We start from the raw sequence: 21,295 nt of genomic DNA, 5'->3' as shown, positions 1-21,295 counted from the left end.
CCTATAGGACTCCGCCATGTAGTTTAACGATGTATGCAAAATGCAGCTACATAAATGAACAACACTGCAGGGTTGGTCAGCATGTCTGAGGTTTCTTCAGATGCATTATTACATAATATATTCATTAATTTTGAAAGATTTCAAAGATATAATTTCACACAGAAACTGTTCATAGAGTAAATACCAGTCCTATTGCATAATTAGAATAGCAAACTCTATAGCACACTCGTTATAAATTAATTGACACTTTTATTATCGAAGGCTGTTAACATTTTGGCATTCAGAGCTAAGATGTGTGCCAGGCACTGATCTTTCAGCCATCTTGATGTTTGCACAATAACCCCCACGGTCCCTCTGAAGCTTTAGCAAACACTCAGCAAACGGCTTCAAATATCAGTTGCAGATTTTTTGACGAAGCAGACATAATGCTCCCACTGCTGCTTACCAAAACAGCATCCATCTGTGATTATGTGCCTGTACAATAACCACTCGTAACATTTAAACTCACAGACATGTTAAATCCCATCATATGCTAATATGATATACGCTAATATTGATTCACGAGTCAGTAAGAAGGGAACTGGTCTTTTGGGTGTTATGCACTAGACCGGTGGATATTACCAGTTTGTAATGTGGCGCTTCATGTCTGCTTTCTCATCTCCAGGTGGTTTCCATGGGTCTGTATGTGGGAGAACAGGCCTATCTGCGGAGCAGCTGGAACATTCTGGATGGTTTCCTGGTTTTTGTGTCATTGATTGACATTGTCGTGTCCATGGCGGGAGGGGCCAAGATCCTGGGTGTGCTCAGAGTTCTCCGGCTGCTCAGGACACTGCGTCCTCTCAGGTTGGCAGCAAGCCATGCATTTTTCTTTCTTTTTATTATCATTGTGTTTTTATTGTATCTTTTTTCCTGATCTCCTGAAAGTCAGGCATGATCATCATCATGTTTCCTGTCAATCTTTGCTGTCCATACAGTTTTTACAAACCTGTGAAAATGTTGTTCTTTAAGGTTTTAACTGAAAATGGCAAATTAGTAATCAACAATCTAAAAATCCAGTGTAGAGATTATTTTGTCCCACAGATATGTTTCCTGCAGTGTTTTGAGCTTCTGTCACTTGTAGAGGACATCGGGTCTTGTTTGATCACACAAAGCTGTGATGTAACGATATTGTTTCCATGTTTGCGTGGATTTGAGGTAAAGATGAAGGAAACATGTCCAAACACTAAAACATACCCTAAACAAATAGTTTCTGAAAATCAAGCTTTTAAAAAAAATCTGATTTCAGTTCCCGTCATTTTGAAAAGAAAGTTCATGTAGGCGTAAAGGTCTTGATGCACAGGACAAAAATGAATTGCAAGAACGGTTCAGTCTTTGTATCTGACAGTATTGTGGTTTAAAAAAAGACCTCAGACTGGACTTCATTGATGTATGTTTTTTTTCATCCATTTACCCCTCTCCTTTCTTCAGAGTGATTAGCAGAGCCCCAGGCCTGAAGCTGGTGGTGGAAACTCTCATCACCTCCCTCAAACCCATTGGCAACATTGTCCTCATCTGCTGCGCATTCTTCATCATCTTTGGTATCCTCGGGGTCCAGGTAGGAACAGCTGTCTTCAACTACTACTTCTTCCCTCACTGCACAACATTTCGAGCTGGTGTGAGGTTTTATCAGTTTATTATTTTACGCTTTAAGCTCCTTAAAGAGGTCCAGTCTCTCTAAGGAGTATTTCTCTGTTTTATATATAAGTACAGAGCTCCAAATCTTGATTTCTTTGTCCTTGAACTGACAGCTCTTTAAAGGCAAGTTCTTCTACTGCTTGGGTCCTGATGTCAAAAACATCACCAACAAGTCTGATTGTGTGCAAGCCAACTATAAATGGGTCCACCATAAGTACAACTTTGACAACCTGGGACAGGTGAGTACCACGTGCGGTTCCTGCACTTACATGTTTTACAGTACACAATAGAAAAGTGTGTAGTTGTCGGGGTGAGGTAAGGATAACAGTGTTTTTTGTTCACATCCCTGTATTGTCTAGGCTCTGATGTCTCTGTTTGTACTCGCCTCCAAAGACGGCTGGGTCAATATCATGTACCACGGTTTGGACGCCGTGGGTGTGGACCAGCAGGTACCTGAATATAAGCTTTTATGATTTTTTGAGGAAACAACCTTTTATTTTTTTTAATCTCAGTAACTCTCTTTTTGTCTCCTTTCCCATCACAACATAATACTTCCACATCTCCAACCCCAGCCGATAACCAACAACAACCCGTGGATGTTGCTGTATTTCATCTCCTTCCTTCTCATCGTTAGCTTTTTTGTCCTCAACATGTTTGTTGGCGTGGTGGTGGAGAACTTCCACAAGTGCCGTCAACACCAGGAGGTGGAGGAAGCCAAGAGGCGTGAGGAGAAACGTCAGCGGCGCATGGAGAAGAAGAGGAGGAGTAAGATGGAAGTTAGACAGGAAATGGAGATCGAGAATAAAAAGGCTAAAAGCTAGAAGAGGATTTAAAAAAAAGGCAGAACGCAAAAGTGGTTGAAGGGGGAAAGAGCAGGGATTGAAAGGGAAGTCAGAAGCAGACAGACATTTAGAAAGCAAAAATGGGTAAAATCAAATGGAAAACTATGACAATTACCATAAAATAACAAGACAGAGTAATATAATGCACAAAGGGCTTGAAAAGAAGAACTTTATTATCTCATTTTAGCTCTATTGTCATTATGACACATTGCGAGACCCATTTTCCTAAGCTGAGATCATCACTGATGAAAATTTGTGCTATAAAAACAGAGAGATGGAAATTGAGGCAGATTGATAATAAAAACATAAACGGCAAGTATTATGTTTTCTAACATTGCTCCAGTTCCTCTTTTTTCTGATTTTACAGCGATCAAGCCACTGAAATTATGCTTTTTAAGGAACGTCTGATTAAACAACCAGTTCTGTAACTTAAATCAAAGAGAGCTTAAAGTGAGGGTGACCTGAAAAGGAGCGTCGCTAAATCACTTTGTTTCAGACGCTGGATGACGTGAGAGCCTGCACCAAGGCTGGACAGATGTAAACTGCAGAACAATAGATTATATTAGAAATTACACACCTGATTCCTCTAACAGTTGAGGAGCTGTGTAAGATATAAATAAAAACAGAGTGATTTGCAAATCTTATGAATCCATATTTTATTTAAAATAAAACACAGAAAACACCTGTTTAAACTCAGACGTTTTACTAATTCATGAAAAACATTAGTTCATTATGAATTAATGGTAGCAACATGTTGGGACAACCAGTGACTTGAAAAGTAAGTTGTGCTCAAAAGAAACTGTTAGAATGATTGTGTTAAAAGTTGTCACTGTTGTGCTTAAAATTTGTAAACCTTGCCTTTAACTGCAGGCACATTCTATGCAATATTCTGGGTTCCTTATTTAGTAAGGAATGTTTATCTGGGATCAGGTGAGGAGCTCGTAGCTCAAAGATCCTGATCCGACCGGCTTCCCTTGCAAGTTGAATGGACTGAGCTCTGATCGTCTTGCTTCGTTCATGGGGATAAGTCTCTGAACTAGCGGGGCCTGCGAGTGCAGACCTTACAGCTAAACAGGTTAACTGACAGCAGGACTGGACTGGATATAAAAGAGCACATTAGAGAGGAAGAGTTATTGAGTATTCAATCTACAAAAAAACTGTATCTGCAATTTGTGGAATGGTTTCGGAATAATTCTTCTCAATGTAAAATTATGGAATATATCAATGTATACAGTACAGTTCATAATATCATCAAAAATCTGGAGAAATCTCTGTGTGCAAGGGATGAGGCCGAAACTCAATAGTGGATATCTGCAATCCTCAGGCAGCACTGCATTAAAAACAGGCATTATTTTGTCATGAAAATCACTGGATAGGTTCAGGAACTCTTATATAAATCCCAGTCTGTGAACATAGTTGCTCTGTGCCATCCACAAATGCAGGTTAAAAAGCTCATTGTGTAAAGAGAAAGCCATATGTGAACATGATCCAGAAGTGTCGTCGTCTCCTTTGGGCCAAAGCTCATTTAAAATGGCCTGAGGTAAAGTGGAAAATTGTTCTTTGGTGAGATGAACTGAAAGTTTAAAATCTTTTTGGATAACATGGATGCCACATCCGCTGGACTAAAGAGGAAAGGGAGCTGGCTCAGGTCAGAAGCCTCTGATGGTATGGGGGTTCATTAGTGCCTATGGAACTGGCAGCTTGTGCATCTGGAAATTTGTTGTATTATGAAACAAAAATATAGAATAGAATAATAGCCAGATAGTAGCCAGAACCCAGCTTTTAAACATTGTTAAACACAGGGTGGATGCTACAGAGTGGTAAACGTGGCCCTATTACAACTTTTTGCAGATGTGTCACTGCCATCAAATTTAAAATGGCCTTTTTAGTTCTGTTAAAAATAAAATGAGGCTTTATTAATCATTTAATTCAGATTTTATTTATGTTTTTCACAGCCTCCCAACTCCTTTGGATCTAGGGTTGTATTTTGAAACTTCATTCCTACAAATCTACTCTAATAATGTCCAAGAAACAAAGAAAAGCTTGACTGGACTTTTTCATAGTGGGGTCACATGATTTGGGGGGGTTTCTATGTTATCTCTCTATTATTGTAGCGTCTTCACCCCCGTTTTTTTTTTTTTAACAGAGGCACAGAAGCTGCCCTACTATGCCAGCTATGGCAACATGCGACTGATGATCCACACACTGTGCACAAATCACTACCTGGACCTCATCATCACCTTCATCATCTGCATCAACGTCATCACCATGTCCTTAGAGCACTACAATCAACCTCATGTAAGCAGAAGTTTACTTGTGTGTGGAAAAGTGCACGCTGGTTGTGCATATAGCTAATTTAATTGAATAGCTATGTATGTCATGCAAGTCAGGTGTTTTCAGCTTACGTGTGCTTTTCATATAAGCAGAAATACAGAAATTGCTGCAAGCTGCATCTTACTAGAAAGAACGTATGCAGGCTTTTTATGCTGAGTATTAATGCCTGTCATATCTTCCTAATTTCTTTTCTGCATCACGCCACAGCTTTCAGCCTCACGCTCTTCTTCCCTTCTCCAAACAGCAGCATCTTAAATTCCACAGACTAGTCAAAGCATCAGAAAACTGTATTCCAGGCTCCATAGCATGTATTGTGAGTATATGGAGTCCGTACAAAGGAGCTGTGATTGCACTGCTGATTTGACAAGGGGCTGCTGTCAGAGTGCTGTTACCGGTACAGTATCTGTGTGGCACATGGAGGTTTAAAAGCCTGTCAGCGCTTTTGTAAGGGAGAGAAAAGTGATTATCCTTGAGATAAGATGCCCATTTGACCTTTAAAATGGAGTGAGCTTTCTCAAACTGACCGAGCATCAGATAAATATCACAGGTCTCGGCTGTGTTTGTCAGCTGTTGACATTTGGGAGCCTCCCACTTGTTAGAAAACACAGCTCTATTTATAAAGGGAGAAAATAGCCTCTTCAGTGACTGGAAGCTGGATTGGATGTAAAAAAATAAATAAAGCATGTTTGCATTTGGAATATTTAAATACTATTTTATATCTTTAGAGGACAGGTGTGTTTCTAGTGCCATGAATGGAGCATGCTCTCCTTTGGCCTCTGGCTTGTTTGATTTTACGATACACACAGTTGGACAAATTCCAATTTGCTGATGCAACTGTTAACTCACTCTACCCCATTATTTATACACACACACACACACACATGCCCCTTTTTTACTCTCTCTTTGCAGTCTTTGGATCTTGCCCTGAAATACTGCAACTACTTCTTCACCTCCATGTTTGTGCTGGAAGCAGTGCTCAAACTCATTGCCTTCGGCGTCCGTCGCTTCTTCAAAGACAGGTACAGTGCCTGTTTCTACTTTTTGTGATCAAGACGTGATACTGCTTGAAACCATCTTCCTGTCTAAGTGTAATAGTGCTTATTTGTAGCAGCGTGTTTGAATAGCAAAAAGCTTGGCAGCACAGCAGATCTCATGCTTCCACTGTGGATTTGTTAAATCTGCTGTCCAGAGATGGATTAATCTGTTTCTGAATGACAGATAGCTTTTCTTATGGCCCCACAGTGTCTAACCTTAAGCAGCCTTTGGATTAGATGTGGACATTTATATCAGTCAAAAATTACAATGTCATCCTGTGTCACTGTCTGTTCAGCTAAACCACTTATCACATATATGATGATAAAAAGAAAAAAAGCAACAGAAAAAAACCCCACTAAGTCGACTATTAGGGCTTTTGGCACATGCTATAATCTCTCAAGTTAACATATAATATAAATAGTGCTACAATAAACAGTTATTTGGTTCAAAGTGTAATGGCTAAATAAATCTGCCGTTTGCTTTGATCATTATAAGTGGAATAGCAGCTTTGACGGCATCTAGGATTATGAATGTGCTGAAATATTTGTGCTGGCGTTAAACATTCTGTTGTCAAGTCTACTAAATAATAAGCACTACAAATATGACACTTAGCACACATTGTGGGTTCTGTCTATAATGTCTTAAGTAGTATAAAGAGCATAGTACCTCAGTCTGCTTAGCTGGAAGTTAAGAAAGCTTTAAATAATAAAGAGGTTTGTTTTTCCTACTTTGTTTCTTTTAAGCCCTCTGTCATGCCCTTGTTCCATCAAGCTATACTGTGCAAATATAAACCTTAAATTGCTTACAGTTAAAAGGCTTATTTTAAGGTGCATAATAATATAATAATTACAGTACTATGCAACTGTCTTGAGCCAGCCGTCACGTATAGCAAAGAACTGATTTTAGATTGTGTCTTTAGTGGACTTGATAGGCTATAGAAGCCTATCACATAAACATGTAATCTGCTCCCATTTCTATAGTTGAATTTACAAAAATTAAAAAAAGACAACACAATTTGACTGGAATGAACTTGTAGTTTTGCACCGCAAAGAGCTATTAACTGAAAAAGGACGTATTTTGTGGGATATTTTGGCGTAGTGTGCAGTGTGTCCTTAAAAACACTATCAGCAGCAGAACAGTGTCTGAAAGTCGTGAAATTCAAGTCAAAGAAATAGGGAAAAAGACCACCAAAGACCTGACACAGGACACAAGAGATGCATCTAGCCCTTCAGCCGATCCATCTACTGTTCACTGAAGCTTCATCAGAAATGCTCTCAGTGGAAGCCTGGCAGTCAAGAAGCCTTCTTTGGGAAGGGAAACGGGGAGAAAAGGCTGAGGTATGGCAGATTGCACAAGATTTGGACTGGAATTCAGTTGTAACAGGTCTGATGGAGTGATGAATCCAAATGTGACACTTTTGGTTTGGTTTTTAGAGGTCAGGACAGGAGAGGTACAACAGTGAGAGCCTAAAGCCATCCCTTAAACACGGTAGGGGCTCTGTCAGGGATTGGAGCTGCATTTGAACGAGTAGTACTGAAGAATCTCATCAAAATTAATGAAATTATGAACACAAAAAGTAGTGTGTGATTTTAAACCACCATGCAATACCATCTAGAAAGCATCTGACTGGCATCAGCTTCATTTTTCAGCATGACATGGTTTCAAACACACTGCAACACACTGGGACACTACCAGTACTGCAGGTAAAATACTGGAGATCAATTTTAAGTACAGTTGCTCACAAATGCTCATATTTAATATGATCTTCTGTTGACAAATGGCAGCCAATCAGTTAAGTGGTCCTTAAAGGGGGAGAAGCTAAAATAACAAGGAAAGAATGAACCGAGGGCAGGAGAAAGACTAAATGTAAGATAAAAAGGGATCATTTTAAACTACACTGAACAAAAATATAAACGCAACACTTTTGTTTTTGCTCCCATTCCCCATGGGATGGACGTAGAGACCTAAAATTCATTCCAGATACACAATATAACCATCCCTCCCAAACAGTGGTCACAAATCAGTCCAAATGTGTGGTAGTGGGCACATCTGCTATATTGAGATAATCCATCCCACCTCACAGGTGTGCCACATCAGGATGCTGATCTGACATCATGAGTAGTGCACAGGTGTACCTCAGACTGCCCACAACAAAAGGCCACCCTGGAATGTGCAGTTTTGTCTCACAGCAAAATGCCACAGATACCACAAGCAATGAGGGAGCGTGCAATTGGGATGCTGACAGCAGGAATGTCAACCAGATCTGTCGCCCGTGCATTGAATGTTCATTTCTCAACCATAAGCCGTCTCCACAGGCGTTTCAGAGAATATGGCAGCACATCCAACCGGCCTCACAACCGCAGACCTCGTGTAACCACACCAGCCCAGGACCTCCACATCCAGCAGGTTCACCTCCAAGATCGTCTGAGACCAGCCACCCAGACAGCTGCTGGAACAATTGGTTTGCACAACCAAACAATTTCTGCACAAACTGTCAGAAACCGTCTCAGGGACGCTCAACTGCATGCCCGTCGTCCTCATCGGGGTCTTGACCTGACTCCAGCTCGTCGCCGTAACAGACTTGTGTGGGCAAATGCTCACATTCGATGGCGTCTGGCACGTTGGAGAGGTGTGCGCTTCACGGATGAATCATGGTTCACATTGTTCAGGGCAGATGGCAGCTGAGAATGTCCCAGTTCTTGCATGGCCAGCATACTCACCGGACATGTCACCCATTGAGCATGTTCGGGATGTGCTTGACCGGCGTATACGACAGCGTGTACCAGTTCCCACGAATATCCAACAACCTCGCACAGCCATTGAAGTGGAGTGGACCAACATTCCACAGGCCACAATTGACAATCTGATAGACTCCATGCGACGATGTGTTGCACTGCATGAGGCAAATGGTGGTCACACCAGATACTGACCGGTTCTGGGTCCCCAGACCCCCAATAGCGCAAAAAACTGCACATTCCAGGGTGGCCTTTTGTTGTGGGCAGTCTGAGGTACACCTGTGCACTACTCATGATGTCAGATCAGCATCCTGATGTGGCACACCTGTGAGGTGGGATGGATTATCTCAATATAGCAGATGTGCCCACTACCACACATTTGGACTGATTTGTGACCACTGTTTGGGAGGGATGGTTATATTGTGTATCTGGAATGAATTTTAGGTCTCTACGTCCATCCCATGGGGAATGGGAGCAAAAACAAAAGTGTTGCGTTTATATTTTTGTTCAGTGTATGAACCAAGTAAAGCTAATGTGGTATAATCCATAAAAATATGAAGCTGTAAAAGAACAATCTCACCACCAAATGAAATGTGCCTGTCAATTGTGTGGATGTGAAATGAATACACTGAAAATCTCTCCATCTTACTGTACTCACCTTTGTTTGACTTTTATAGGAAAATCAGCTCAGCGCTTCTCTATTTACAGCCTCATCTGTTACTGCACAATGATGACACTCATGTCTTTTGAGAGCTATGCAGTGACTAATTTAGGCAGAACCAGATTTGGGAGCTCATATTATACTGATGGTAGTTTAATGTCATTGACCTATTTCAGTTACCGAAGAGAGACCAGACAGCGGGAAAAGAATAGCAAAAAAAATGGTTTGTAAAAGAGATAAGGTGGAAGACGGAGAGAGAGCGATGCAGAAAAAAGACAGATAATATATAGAAGATGGAAGCTGCAGTGATCAAAGACAAAAAAATGGAGGGGACAAATGAATGATGAAATGAGAAAGAGATGGGCGGATATAGAGAGAATTTATCACGCAATGATCAGCTGGCAATTTGTCTCTTTTTATGTAGTGTCAGCAACAGCCGCGAGCACTCATTGTGCATAGTGTGATTTACGGTATACGCTGGGGTGACTCTCGGGCCAGCTTTAGAATTGGGTCAGTGGAGTAGCAGGTAAAACGCACGGCACATGACAAGGTCTTACAGTTGAAGACACGGGTAGTTAAGTGGAGCGTGCTTCATTAGAGAAATCTGAGCTTAACAGTGTCGATAACAGAAAAGCAAAGCGCAACTTTAATTAAACCTTTTCACAAGTTGTTGCCGTCTTGTTTTCCAGATTTCCAATCTAAATGTTTCACCGCGCTGGGTGCCTCGCTGTGATCTTACATTGTATTTACCGTCTCTCATAAACACTCACACAGTCCTGAACCTAAACAAATTCAATCAGTTGTTGCCCACATTTGGTTGGACAGTCTGTTGGAAGCGCGGGGGCTGTTTTTGGACTTGAAAAGTTGGAAGCCTTGCAAATGTGGTGCAGTTTCATCAGAATAAATAAAATGCCTTTAAATTTAAGGGAGACATTCTAAAAAACAATCTCCTCCCAAATGTCTACTCACTAAATTCATAGATTTGTTGTTTTGCTGTGTGGTTTGATCCGTGGGATTTACTTTTTTCCCAATTTGCAGAACCAGGACTGTGTGCAAACACTTTTTTAGTGCACACACACACACCACCAACAACAACGAGCAGACCCAGAGGAAATATTAGCTGAATTTGACAAAAAGTGTATTGGATTAGAACGACGTACCGCACCTTTAAGTCAGATGTTGCGCTGGCAATGGTTTTCTTCAAATTGTTGGCACCATCTGTTTCCCATCTGTCCTCAAGCCTTAAAATTAAATTGTCTGACAAGATGATGTCTTTAAGGACTCTTGGGTCTGAGGAACTGTAGCATCAATGTCAGCAATGTGTAAATCTCAAAGGAGATTAATGTGTAGATGCCTCCTTAAAGAATAAAGCTCAGAACTTGGTGAACAGCCTATTTGAGTCTGCAGCAGTTTTAACAAGTGTGACTTATTTACTCCCCCAGTGAACCAGAGCGTCTGTGTTTTGTAGTCACTCTCTATATTTCGAGTTTAGTGCAATGCTTTTTTTTTTACTCCACCACATGAGAGTGAACGTGTGAACTTGTACTAGGTGGAACCAGTTGGATCTGGCCATAGTGCTCCTGTCACTGATGGGCATCACGCTGGAAGAAATTGAGATCAGTGCTGCTCTGCCTATCAACCCCACCATCATCAGGATCATGAGAGTACTGAGGATAGCAAGAGGTAAATATGCTGTGAATAATCACATACATGTTTTTTTGTTTTTGGTTTTTTTTTTTTTTTGGGGGGGGGGGGGGGGGGGGGTTACAGTTATATTTTGATATAACCATTTCAGCTCACATACTGGTTCAAAATGTTACGATTAAACTCTAAATTTTAAGGAAAAAAAGTCAAAATGTGGAGATTAAAGTTGTTGTTTCAAGGCGAACAAGTGACCCAGCTGTTCTACCCTCTACAAAATTGTCTAGATGAGTTAGTGAAATTGTACTTCAGAAATGATTTCCCTTTTAGCACATGAACACAGTTTGGTGATAATTGTTAAGCATTAGGACAGAGGACGAGATGGTGGAGAAAGCTATAACTGGTCAGAAGAAAAACCCACACAAAGGAAAAAACTGGCAGTGGACCGATGCAAGGACATCGATGGTTACACCCTCGTGCAGTACAGAGGGAACGTGTTGTATTACAAGAAAGCTGATCAAAGTGTTTCACTGACTCACCCTGGATTTAATCTTGAAATTTTCGCTTTATTCTCAAAATGAACAATATTAATGAAAAAATTGATATAAATCTTCTATTTTTTCTTAATGTGGCACTAATATTCTGTCGTATTAAAAGGATTTCTTACTTAAGTTAACAGAAGTTTATGGATTTTTGGACATTTGATAAACAAAAATGAATTTAAGCTTGATTAAATTAAACCCAACTTTAAAGGAAATACAAGTAGAAATGTTGTTACCACACTCCCAGAGATTTTCCTTTGTTAATATGCAGGAAAAGGCTTGACGTGAATGCTTTCGTTTTACAAGGCAAAATCATGAACTGATGTTTCCACAGATCACTGTTTCCCATTCTATGTGCATGTAGCATGTAATTGAACCTGAGGGACTTCCTTCTAAATTCCCACCTCTCTCTGTCTCTCTCAGTGCTGAAGCTGCTGAAAATGGCAACAGGAATGAGAGCCCTGTTGGATACAGTAGTCCAAGCCCTGCCTCAGGTAAAAAACACTTAGTCTTTCTCTTCCTCTGCTCAGACACACACACGCACGCACACACACTCACTCCACAGTCCCCCAAGAGAAAGTTGGCCAGTCTCAGTCAATAGCCAAGGGGGGTACTAGCCCCTCTTCCCTTTCTTTGTTGGCCTGTAGGCAACTCTAATGGATGACTCATTTACCACACACACTGGGAGCCTGGAACACACATATGCATCTGCGTACATATACACACAGGCAGGTTTTTGCTTGTTTTCACTTTCAGCACCACGGAGAGTTCCCAGATTCCCACTGAGACCGCAGTGTGTTAGAAACAGCTTGTAAACTAGTCTTTAGTTCATTTAGTGGCGAATTGTCCACAGAGTCAAACAGTGCCCAGGCCGTCTCTCACTGTTCCAGGGCACCTAATATTCAGCTGCCTGTCTATTTCTGTTTGTTTTTTCTAGAATAACTGTACTCATTAGAACATGAAGTGTGAAACGGCACATCAAACATGTTGTAGAAAGTATGTATGATGTTTCTGTTTGCATGCCATCTCCCCCAGTGTCTCAACACTTATTGGTTAATGTTCTTGGTGTATGCTGGTGTCATTTTTTGGAGCATTACTTTTTAACTCCATCAAAACTGTCAGAATTTTTCCAGCAAAAAGTGAAACAATAATTTCAGAATTCTGGAAAATTAAATGAGAAGATAGAGGCCACTCTCACATTTCAGTAACTTTATAATATGGTCCACAGTAAGGGCATAATTCCCCTCAAATTAAATGGAATTTTAATATATTTTATTTGAAATTCTAATGTAATTATATTTAACTACAAGTACTTAAAGGTAGGGACACTAGAATAACAAGCACAAAAAGTCAGGTTTTTACAGGACACTAGGAAATAATATTTCTCGTCTAACGTCGTAAATATGCTGTGCTTTTCACGGTACAGGTCGTATTTTGTAGTGGGTAAATTTTGCCTTTTTACATCTTTTTTTTACTTCTTTATTTAATATTCAACAGATGGATGTTCTATTATTCAACTATACCTTTTTTTATCGTATTATAAATTTGGTAACGATTATCTTTTCTTTGTACCTTACAGGAAAGAAAATAAATACCCACAAAATTTGCAGGCCTTTGTCTCCTTTTAGTCATTGTGTTTTAAATAGTGGTTCTCAAACTGTGGGGCAGGCACCACTGGAGGGGCGTGGAGCTACTGCAGGTGTTTTGGGGAGCACCAGGGGAAATGTACGGAGTGAAGCTAAGTTAAATTAACATAATTTATGGATAGGAGGGAAAATAAACCGTTAGTGTGCAGATGCTATTGTTCTAACCTTGAGTCTCTTCAAATTCAACATGAATCCTTTTAATTGTTAATGATAAAATAATGGGGTGTGGGCTATGGATCGTTTTTCAGCTTTGAAAAGTGGGGCATGACAGAAAAAGTTTTCAGAACAAATGGTCCAGACCAACAGGTTTTCCAAAAATAAATGAATGAAATAAAGACGTGTAGTGCCTTATGTAGGATACACACACAAACACACACACATACAGACAGTTTGATCCATTGACCATCAAAACTAAGATGAAGCAAGCACAGAGAAACAGGTGGCGTGTTGAAAGGAGGGCAGGCAGAGGTGAGGGAGAACAGATTCCTTGTCTTTCTTTTCTATTGATCCCGCTCTCATTAACACTGAGCCCTTCACTCTATCCCAAGGGCAACAAGGGAGGTAATTAAAACTAGGGCTAATTAAACAGTTCCAGGAGGTCTGTGTGTGTGTGTGTGTGTGTGTGTGTGTGTGTGTGTGTGTGTGTGTGTGTGTGTGTGTGTGTGTGTGTGTGTGTGTGTGTGTGTGTGTGTGTGTGTGTGTGTGAGGTATTGAAACAGTCAGAGTGACTGCATTATACCTGGTGAGAGATTTAACCTCAGGTGATACTACGCTATATTCCACAGTGAAAATGAAATGGCTAGCTGCCAGCTTTTCATCACATAGGACATTGAAGAGATTATTGACATTTCAACAAAGGCTTAAGAATTCAGCTGAAGAGTCAAACGCTTGATAATGCCATGGGAGGCCACAGAATATGAATTACGCTACCGTGGCACATGGCGACAGATGGCTGCTACAATAATAATTTATGAGATAAAACATCATTTCAGCACTCCACAAGTTACACAGTCGGTTTCTGCCGTTAATAGATCATGACAAGACATGGAGATGTAATGAGGGATCTATAAACTGAAAGGGTGTGTAAGCTTAATAGCTCAGTGACATGTTAAGAAATGTATTTTCATGGCTTGTCTTTACAAATAGGCAGTGAGACAAAGTCATTTACCCTGAAGCGTTCTCTGTTAATCTTTCCTCCTTAACTGATGCAAAACGGCTGCAACCTGTCACTAACAGTTTATGCCACGTTAGCGCTAAAGCCGAGCCAGATGTGTATTTATTTTTTTGTCTGGAAATGGCTGACAAAACTCCAGAAATGCCTGTGAAAACTGTAGAAATCATTTAGAAAGCCACTTTCCCTTAAGAATACAATCAAGTTTTGAAAAGGAGCAGTTAATATGCGTGTTTGCTGCCAAATTAAATCATTAAAATAATAAAAGATAGCTTCATCTTTCTCATCTTTGCAAAATATAGTCTAAAGAAATAGCAAAGTAGTCCATGTTATTTTGTAAGTATAGATTAAAGTCAATAATTTTCACCAAACAGATGATTAGCCTTAATACTAGACTAGCAAAACTTTATTGTTAGTTCATCATTATTGATTGGCTGAGGAATCCAGGAAGAGTAACACAGAGATACAAACTGTGTAGACACGTTCCTTTGTTGTGATGCATTTACTTCCATTATTTTCAGTCCAAAGGAGGACTGGGAGGGTTTAACTGTTATATAATTCATATTACATGTGAGGCAAGTCTAAGGGGCTAGGGAAAAATGGCTGTTTCCCTAACTGGGTAGCAAGTGATTGCAAGTAAAATTAAAAGTGAGTAAAATTTGCAAAGAGGGAGCTGCACCAAAAACCTTTGGTGATGCTTTGGTCACTAGCAGGTTGCTGCTGTAGCCAGTAGATTGTATGCAAGACACCACTTGTCTACAAACACTCCTCATTTTACCCTGCAGGCTGTAGTGAAACTTGAAAAGGTGTGATGCAAACTACAAAAGGGCAAAGGTCGCCTTCAAATTAAAAGCTCTGCCTTATCCTGAACCCAACATATTTCAAAATTTTCTCTGCTTCAAGTTTCTGTTGCACTTTTCAAAGTTTCTCTACCGCTAATTTGTGTTTGGAGACAAGTTTCTGTAAGAGAACGAAATACATGAGCTTATGATCGTTGGTCGGACAAGGTGTCTTCACCCCTTCCCCCCTGATTCAGGGCCTCCTTCCAGAGGGCAGCAGAGTAAAGAGTTCATGTGAAAGTTTGGTAGTATATTCATGGTTCTCTGATGCTACAGTTGTCCCTGATGGGTGGTAAGTGACACCTGACAGTCAGCAATAGCCAAAAACAGTGTGAAAAGTGGAGCTGGGGTTTGGAGGCGGCGCAGGAGCTTGCAATGGACAGCAAATGTGACCAGGCTAAAGCAACTTAACTAATTACAGGCCTTATCATAGATTTATCAATTGGCTGTGTAGGATGTTATCAGCTGATCCATCAGCTGTTGTGAGCTGGCTGTGAGAGCAGCTCCTTTGCTGGGATTGAAGCTGAGTTTGACTTTGTGGCATACCTGAACGAACTCCTTCTTCTGCTTTTTTTCCTTTTACTTTTCACTATATTTTAAATCTCTTTTAATCAATGCTGTTGGCTTAGCAGATAAAGTACATCAGGTATTATATGGTATGTCATTATCATTTTTAACACTTTTTGAAATCATTTTCATGAGATATAGTAACAAAGACAAACCCTGAACATATTTAAACCCTGAGCATGAAAGAGCTACTTTTAATGTATTCCACTAGATTTGTTGTTCTTTGCTGGAAAAATCCTTGTCTGAAATTCATTGACAGCTAAACTAAATAAGAAATGTTTGACTTGGCTTCCATTTACTGAGAGCTCTCCGACTAAACCAGATATTACTATCAAAGTTCTCTTTTTCACAATTATTTTCCTCTTCAGCATGGCATCATTAAAGATCCTGCCTCAAACAGAGCCAAAAAAAAAAGCCTGGCAAAGCACCACAATGTAATTTTCTTTATAAAGTTCACTTGCACAACAGCTGATGTGTAATTTCCTGTGAACAAATTCTGCCCTAGCCGCTGTAGTGTTGGTGCAGTGTTCTTCAGCTGAACTGGCAGCAAATCACAAGTATAGTTTCCTTGAAAAGTCTCTGTGCACTGAGTACTGAGGCACACATTGAATATTCCCTCATTCTCAGTGGAACAGTGCTGCTTGCAGAGCATTAAAGGCGGTGAATAGGAGGCTAGCTTTTGCATCTCCTTAATAGGATTAGAAATGTTTTAACCATACAACATCATCACTATTAGGGTGAAGCAACAGAAGGCTGTTTCGTGGCATGGATCCAAGCCAAGTCCCAAAAGCCCAAGCTGAAAAATTCACAGCATTGTGGCTTTAGTCGTGTCAAAGTCTGTTTACAGAACCAAGAAGGGTGAGAGGAGCATGACAGAACAAGTTGGAATATTGGATTAGGTCCGTGCATATCCATCACTCAGTGATTTGTTTAATGATAAAATATAATGAAAAGGAGTTTTCTTCCGAAGCCCTATAGATACTGGAAATCTTGTAAAAATGAAATTGTATTGTATGAGACCTTTTCAAAAGCAGGAACAAAAATCATTAGAATTAACATAATGTGTGACTGTAATAATACACGTACTATATTATCATCAATTTGTGTTTTACTTTGCAATAACATATTTTATGGATGCAGACGAAGCAGGGATCGATTTATTTCTAGTCATAAGAAAAACACTCATGGGACACTTCATTAGTTACACTTCGCAAGGAGTAGAACTGCCTTAAATTCTTCATGCATGGCTTCAACGAGGTGCTGGAAGCATTCCTGTAAGAGTTTGGTCTATATTAACATAACAGTATTGTGCAATTGCTACCCATTAGTAATGTGAATCTTCCATTCCACCACATCCCAAAGTGAGGTGATTATTTGAGGTTTGTGGCATGATGTACTATCCTGCTGGAAGCAGCCATCAGAAAATGAGTACATCATAAAGGGATGGACACAGTCAGTAACAATAACCCAGTCGAGTGTAGTGTTTAAAAGATGATCAGTTAATACAAAAAAAAAATTCCTACACCACAACCTCCAGCCTGAACTGTTCATACAAGGCAGGTTGGATCCATGCTTTCAAGGTTCAAGGTTCTTTATTTGTCACATGCATAGTTATACAAGTATAACACACAGTGAAATGTAGCCTGACACGCTCCTCGACATGTGCAAAAATGGGGGGTAGAGGAAGAACATTACACATATATATAGTATATACATTGGGTAAATGTGCAGTAGTAGCAGCAAGCAGGTGAATTCTGTACATTAATATGAATAGACATCTGACTATTTTACAGGATAGACAATATAAACATTTCATTGTGTTTATAACAAATTGTGACTCTACCATTCAAATAATGCAGAAGAAAGTAAGACTGATCAGGCCAGGCCAAGTTTTTACAATCTTCTGTTGTAGCCTCAGTTTTCTGTTCTTAGCTGACAGCAATGGAACCAGTGTGCTCTTCTGTTGCTGTTGCCCATCTATTTCAAAGTTTAACATGCTGTACATTTGCAGATGCTCTTCTGTGTAACTTGCTTATAACGAGTTGTTATTTGAATTACCGTTGCCTGTGTGCCTGATCTCCTCTGACATGGCATCAACACCGCTTTTTTACCCAGTGCACTGCAGCTCGCTGGATATTTTCTGGCTGTGTGTGGAAAATTCCACTAGATCAGCAGTTTTTCAAAATACTCAGCCCAGTCTGTCGGGCCAATCATGCCACATTCAAAATCTGCAATGTTATTGGCTGATTAGATATTTGCAATAACAGTCAGTTAAACAATTGTACTTCATAAAGTGTCTGGTGAGTGCATTTAGTTATGCGCATATATTAGTGTTTAAAATACGCTTTTGTTTTTCACTAAAAGGACTGTAACTTGTGCATTAGACACTGACCCGACCATAATGCCATCTACAAAGTTCTTCATTCCTGCAGATATTAAAATACTCTTTATGAATTTATGACAAACACGCAATAATACCTTTTTCCTTCTGTGTGCCCGTTGTAGGTGGGTAACCTGGGCCTGCTCTTCATGCTGCTGTTTTTCATCTACGCCGCCTTAGGAGTAGAGCTTTTTGGAGAACTAGGTGAGTTCATATAACATCCTAAAGACTGCCTTGAGATAGCAGCTAAATATTTTGTGCTCTCAGAATCAGATAGTGTTTGGTCACACTGCTATCGATTCAGTAACAGACAGTATCTATTCAGGATGGACTTAATTGGAGAGATTTTGCTTGCCATTTTCCTCTCACCCCTCTTTTAACTTCTTCTTCTCTTGATCCTTCTCCCTCTTATTCTCAGTTTGCAATGAAGATTACCCATGTGAGGGTATGAGTCGTCACGCTACCTTTGAAAACTTTGGCATGGCCTTTCTTACATTGTTTCAAGTCTCAACGGGTGACAACTGGAATGGCATTATGAAGGTACAAGGCAATAGTATGAAGATATATTTGAGTCAGTCTTATTTACTAGATTGAGTGCATGTGAAAGGCTTCAGTCTGATGCTACACAGGGTAAACATGCAAGTATATTTTTAACTGTGATTGAGAGAAAACACTATTTAAAAATAGACTCTTTAATAGTAAACTGTCAACCATCCTGGCCTTCTCTCTAATGACAGCAATGAAAAGGAGATGTGTTAGCTCAGCACAGGAAGCACACATTTCCCTACTGATGGAAAGAGATGACTGCCTCGTGCACATGTAAAAAAAAAAACAACAAAAAACCCCACCAATTTCCTCTGAAATCACATCCACTTCCACCAGGAATAATCACATCTCCTCCACGCTCTGAGGCTGCACGGGAATCAGAGATTATGCTGTTGTGTGTCGGGTGTGGACCATTAGGCACACACTCGATGCAGGCAGTGTGGATGATAGCGGGCCATGAAGCAGGACAGCGGGCCACAGATGGTGCCCCTCAGAGTAAATCTTAGCCATTTTATCCATCAACTTGCTACCTGGGCTGTGAGAGAGGTTAGACCTGCTCTGCTTTAGTGGAAAGGAAAGCAGTAATTAGTCATGCAGTGACGATAGAGAGGAGGAAATAATGAGGGAGAGTGCAGCGGGGAGAAAAAGGAGGCACTAGCCGACTGTAATAAAAGGGAAGATGAGAGGAAAGGAAAGGGGTTAAGAGAACTGACCAGTTATTATGCTTTCTCCTCTCCAGGGGGTGAGGGGCTGTGGGTGTGGGATTACAGCAAAAATGCAAAACAGGGAAGAGAGTGCGTTTGAATACGGAGGCTCGGATGAGGAGAAAATGGAAATATTTAAGCAAAGAAGATGGAAAAGGATGCAGAAATGATGGGAGCTTTGTGAAGGGGCACAGGGTCTGTAAATGTCAAAGCAAATTAGACAGAAAAGACCAGCTTCAGCTCAGAGGGCTAAAATTGTTATGTGTGGTCACAGCCTGGGTGAGATATGTGTACTTCCTCCAGAAAACACTTGTCACTTTGGTTCTTCTCTGCCTGAACTCCGCTGTGCGCGTGTTAACCAGACTGGAAAACCACTAATAACTTTTCAAAAGACAAAAGTAAAAATATCGTCCCCTTGTTATTTTGCACAGAAGCAAGTGTATGAAGATAATACAAGCAGGCATGACTACAAAGAGCCTTGTTAGCATGAGAAAGATAATTCTAGCAGTAAAATTACTTTTTGTTGTGAATGATTAAGTTGCTTCAGGGCTGAGCTCGCATCAATACATGACGACTTTTAAATTTTGACTCGAGACTTCTTCTCATCATCTCCGCCACTTTCCAAATATTCAAGAAGAAGCTTCTTAACCAAAGAGTGACATTTGTGATATCTTATCTGTTTTGCTCCCTTTCACCCAAAACTACCCTTGACCAACCTCTCCTCATCCTCTGTCTGACCAGGATACATTGCGGGAGTGTCCACCAGACCACGGCACTGATGTGGACTATGCCTGCAATCCAAGCCTTCAGTTTATCTCGCCCATGTACTTTGTCTCCTTCGTGCTCACCGCCCAGTTCGTGCTCATCAACGTGGTGGTGGCCGTGCTGATGAAGCACCTGGACGACTCCAACAAGGAGGCCCAGGAGGAGGCGGAGATGGATGCAGAAATTGAGCTGGAGCTGGCCCAGGGCACCCTCTGTTGCATGGGCGCCCCCAGTTGCGGGGGTGGGGGGGTGGATAAAGGACTAGTCGTTGCTGGATCGAGGCCTGGAGGCACAGCGGGAGGAAGAGACAGAGGAAGTGCCCGAGGAGAGAGAGGAGAAGGAGTGAGAAAGCTGCGACACGCAGTCACTGCTGCGCACCAGGGACCATATAACTCCAGTGACTCCAGCCAGACTATGTACTCACCAGCACAAGTGAGTCTGTCTGCGTGTGTGTGTGTGTGTGTGTGTGTGTGTGTGTGTGTGTGTGTGTGTGTGTGTGTGTGTGTGTGAGAGAGAGAGAGGGAGAGAGAGAGAGGGAGAGAGAGAGAGGGAGAGAGAGAACAAAGAAAGTACGTGGGAGTGTGAAAGGCATTTTTGTGTGTTTGATTGAATAAGCATGCGTGTGTCTTTGTGCCTGAAAGTAAGGATGAGATATCTATGACTTTTAGTTTTTTTAGCATCAGTGTCGAGCCTCATAAGGAGACTTGCTGATGTTCTCAATCTGCAGTAGTACTCTGATAGTTCTACGTCTCTCATAGTGATAAAGAGAAGATGCCCAAATATTTGCTCCTTTCTGCAGTGTCCACTCTGTCTAAATCCCGAGTGGTCACCACTTATTGCAAGAACAATATAAATAGTACTATAAGACACTATTGAATACATACAAACGTCAGGTCTGACACAGATGAAGTACAACCTTCTTTTTAGATGCTGTGTAAAAGGAAAATAATAAACAAATTTAATAGTTTGTAAATCTTTTAAAACTTGAATTTAATTAAATCTGGTACAAAGAAAATATATCAAATGGTGAAACTGGGTAAAAAAGACTGGCCTGGTGAGTAGTTACACTTTACTAGTACCTGATCAGACTCTCCTTTTTGCCTTCAGAACTGCCTTAATTCTTTGTGACATCAATTCAATAAGGTGTTGGAAAATTTCCTCAGAGATTTTAGTCCATAATGACACAGTTGGTGTCGATTTTCTTTTAGCTTTG

The 21,295-nt window shown here is 40.6% G+C and overlaps 1 protein-coding gene across 1 annotated transcript in view; it reads left to right on the top strand.

Annotated features, from left to right (window-relative positions):
• The window catches only part of cacna1ia (calcium voltage-gated channel subunit alpha1 Ia), a 218,723-nt gene that overhangs the window by 181,099 nt on the left and 16,329 nt on the right, over window positions 1-21,295 (top strand). Inside the window, exons 21-32 of the mRNA XM_080904516.1 lie at window positions 665-843; window positions 1,468-1,594; window positions 1,788-1,913; window positions 2,034-2,123; window positions 2,247-2,439; window positions 4,663-4,814; window positions 5,760-5,869; window positions 10,831-10,964; window positions 11,888-11,958; window positions 18,193-18,271; window positions 18,486-18,607; window positions 20,059-20,514. Of these exons, the coding sequence (XP_080760642.1) occupies window positions 665-843; window positions 1,468-1,594; window positions 1,788-1,913; window positions 2,034-2,123; window positions 2,247-2,439; window positions 4,663-4,814; window positions 5,760-5,869; window positions 10,831-10,964; window positions 11,888-11,958; window positions 18,193-18,271; window positions 18,486-18,607; window positions 20,059-20,514 (1,839 nt within the window). The remainder of the gene's footprint in view (window positions 1-664; window positions 844-1,467; window positions 1,595-1,787; window positions 1,914-2,033; window positions 2,124-2,246; window positions 2,440-4,662; window positions 4,815-5,759; window positions 5,870-10,830; window positions 10,965-11,887; window positions 11,959-18,192; window positions 18,272-18,485; window positions 18,608-20,058; window positions 20,515-21,295) is intronic.

Source organism: Rhamphochromis sp. 'chilingali', assembly GCF_963969265.1.
Source record: "Rhamphochromis sp. 'chilingali' genome assembly, chromosome: 15".
In the NCBI taxonomy this organism is placed as follows: domain Eukaryota; kingdom Metazoa; phylum Chordata; class Actinopteri; order Cichliformes; family Cichlidae; genus Rhamphochromis; species Rhamphochromis sp. 'chilingali'.
The sequence above is the reverse complement of the archived record's forward strand: the minus strand, read 5'-3'. Positions and strand labels throughout refer to the sequence as shown.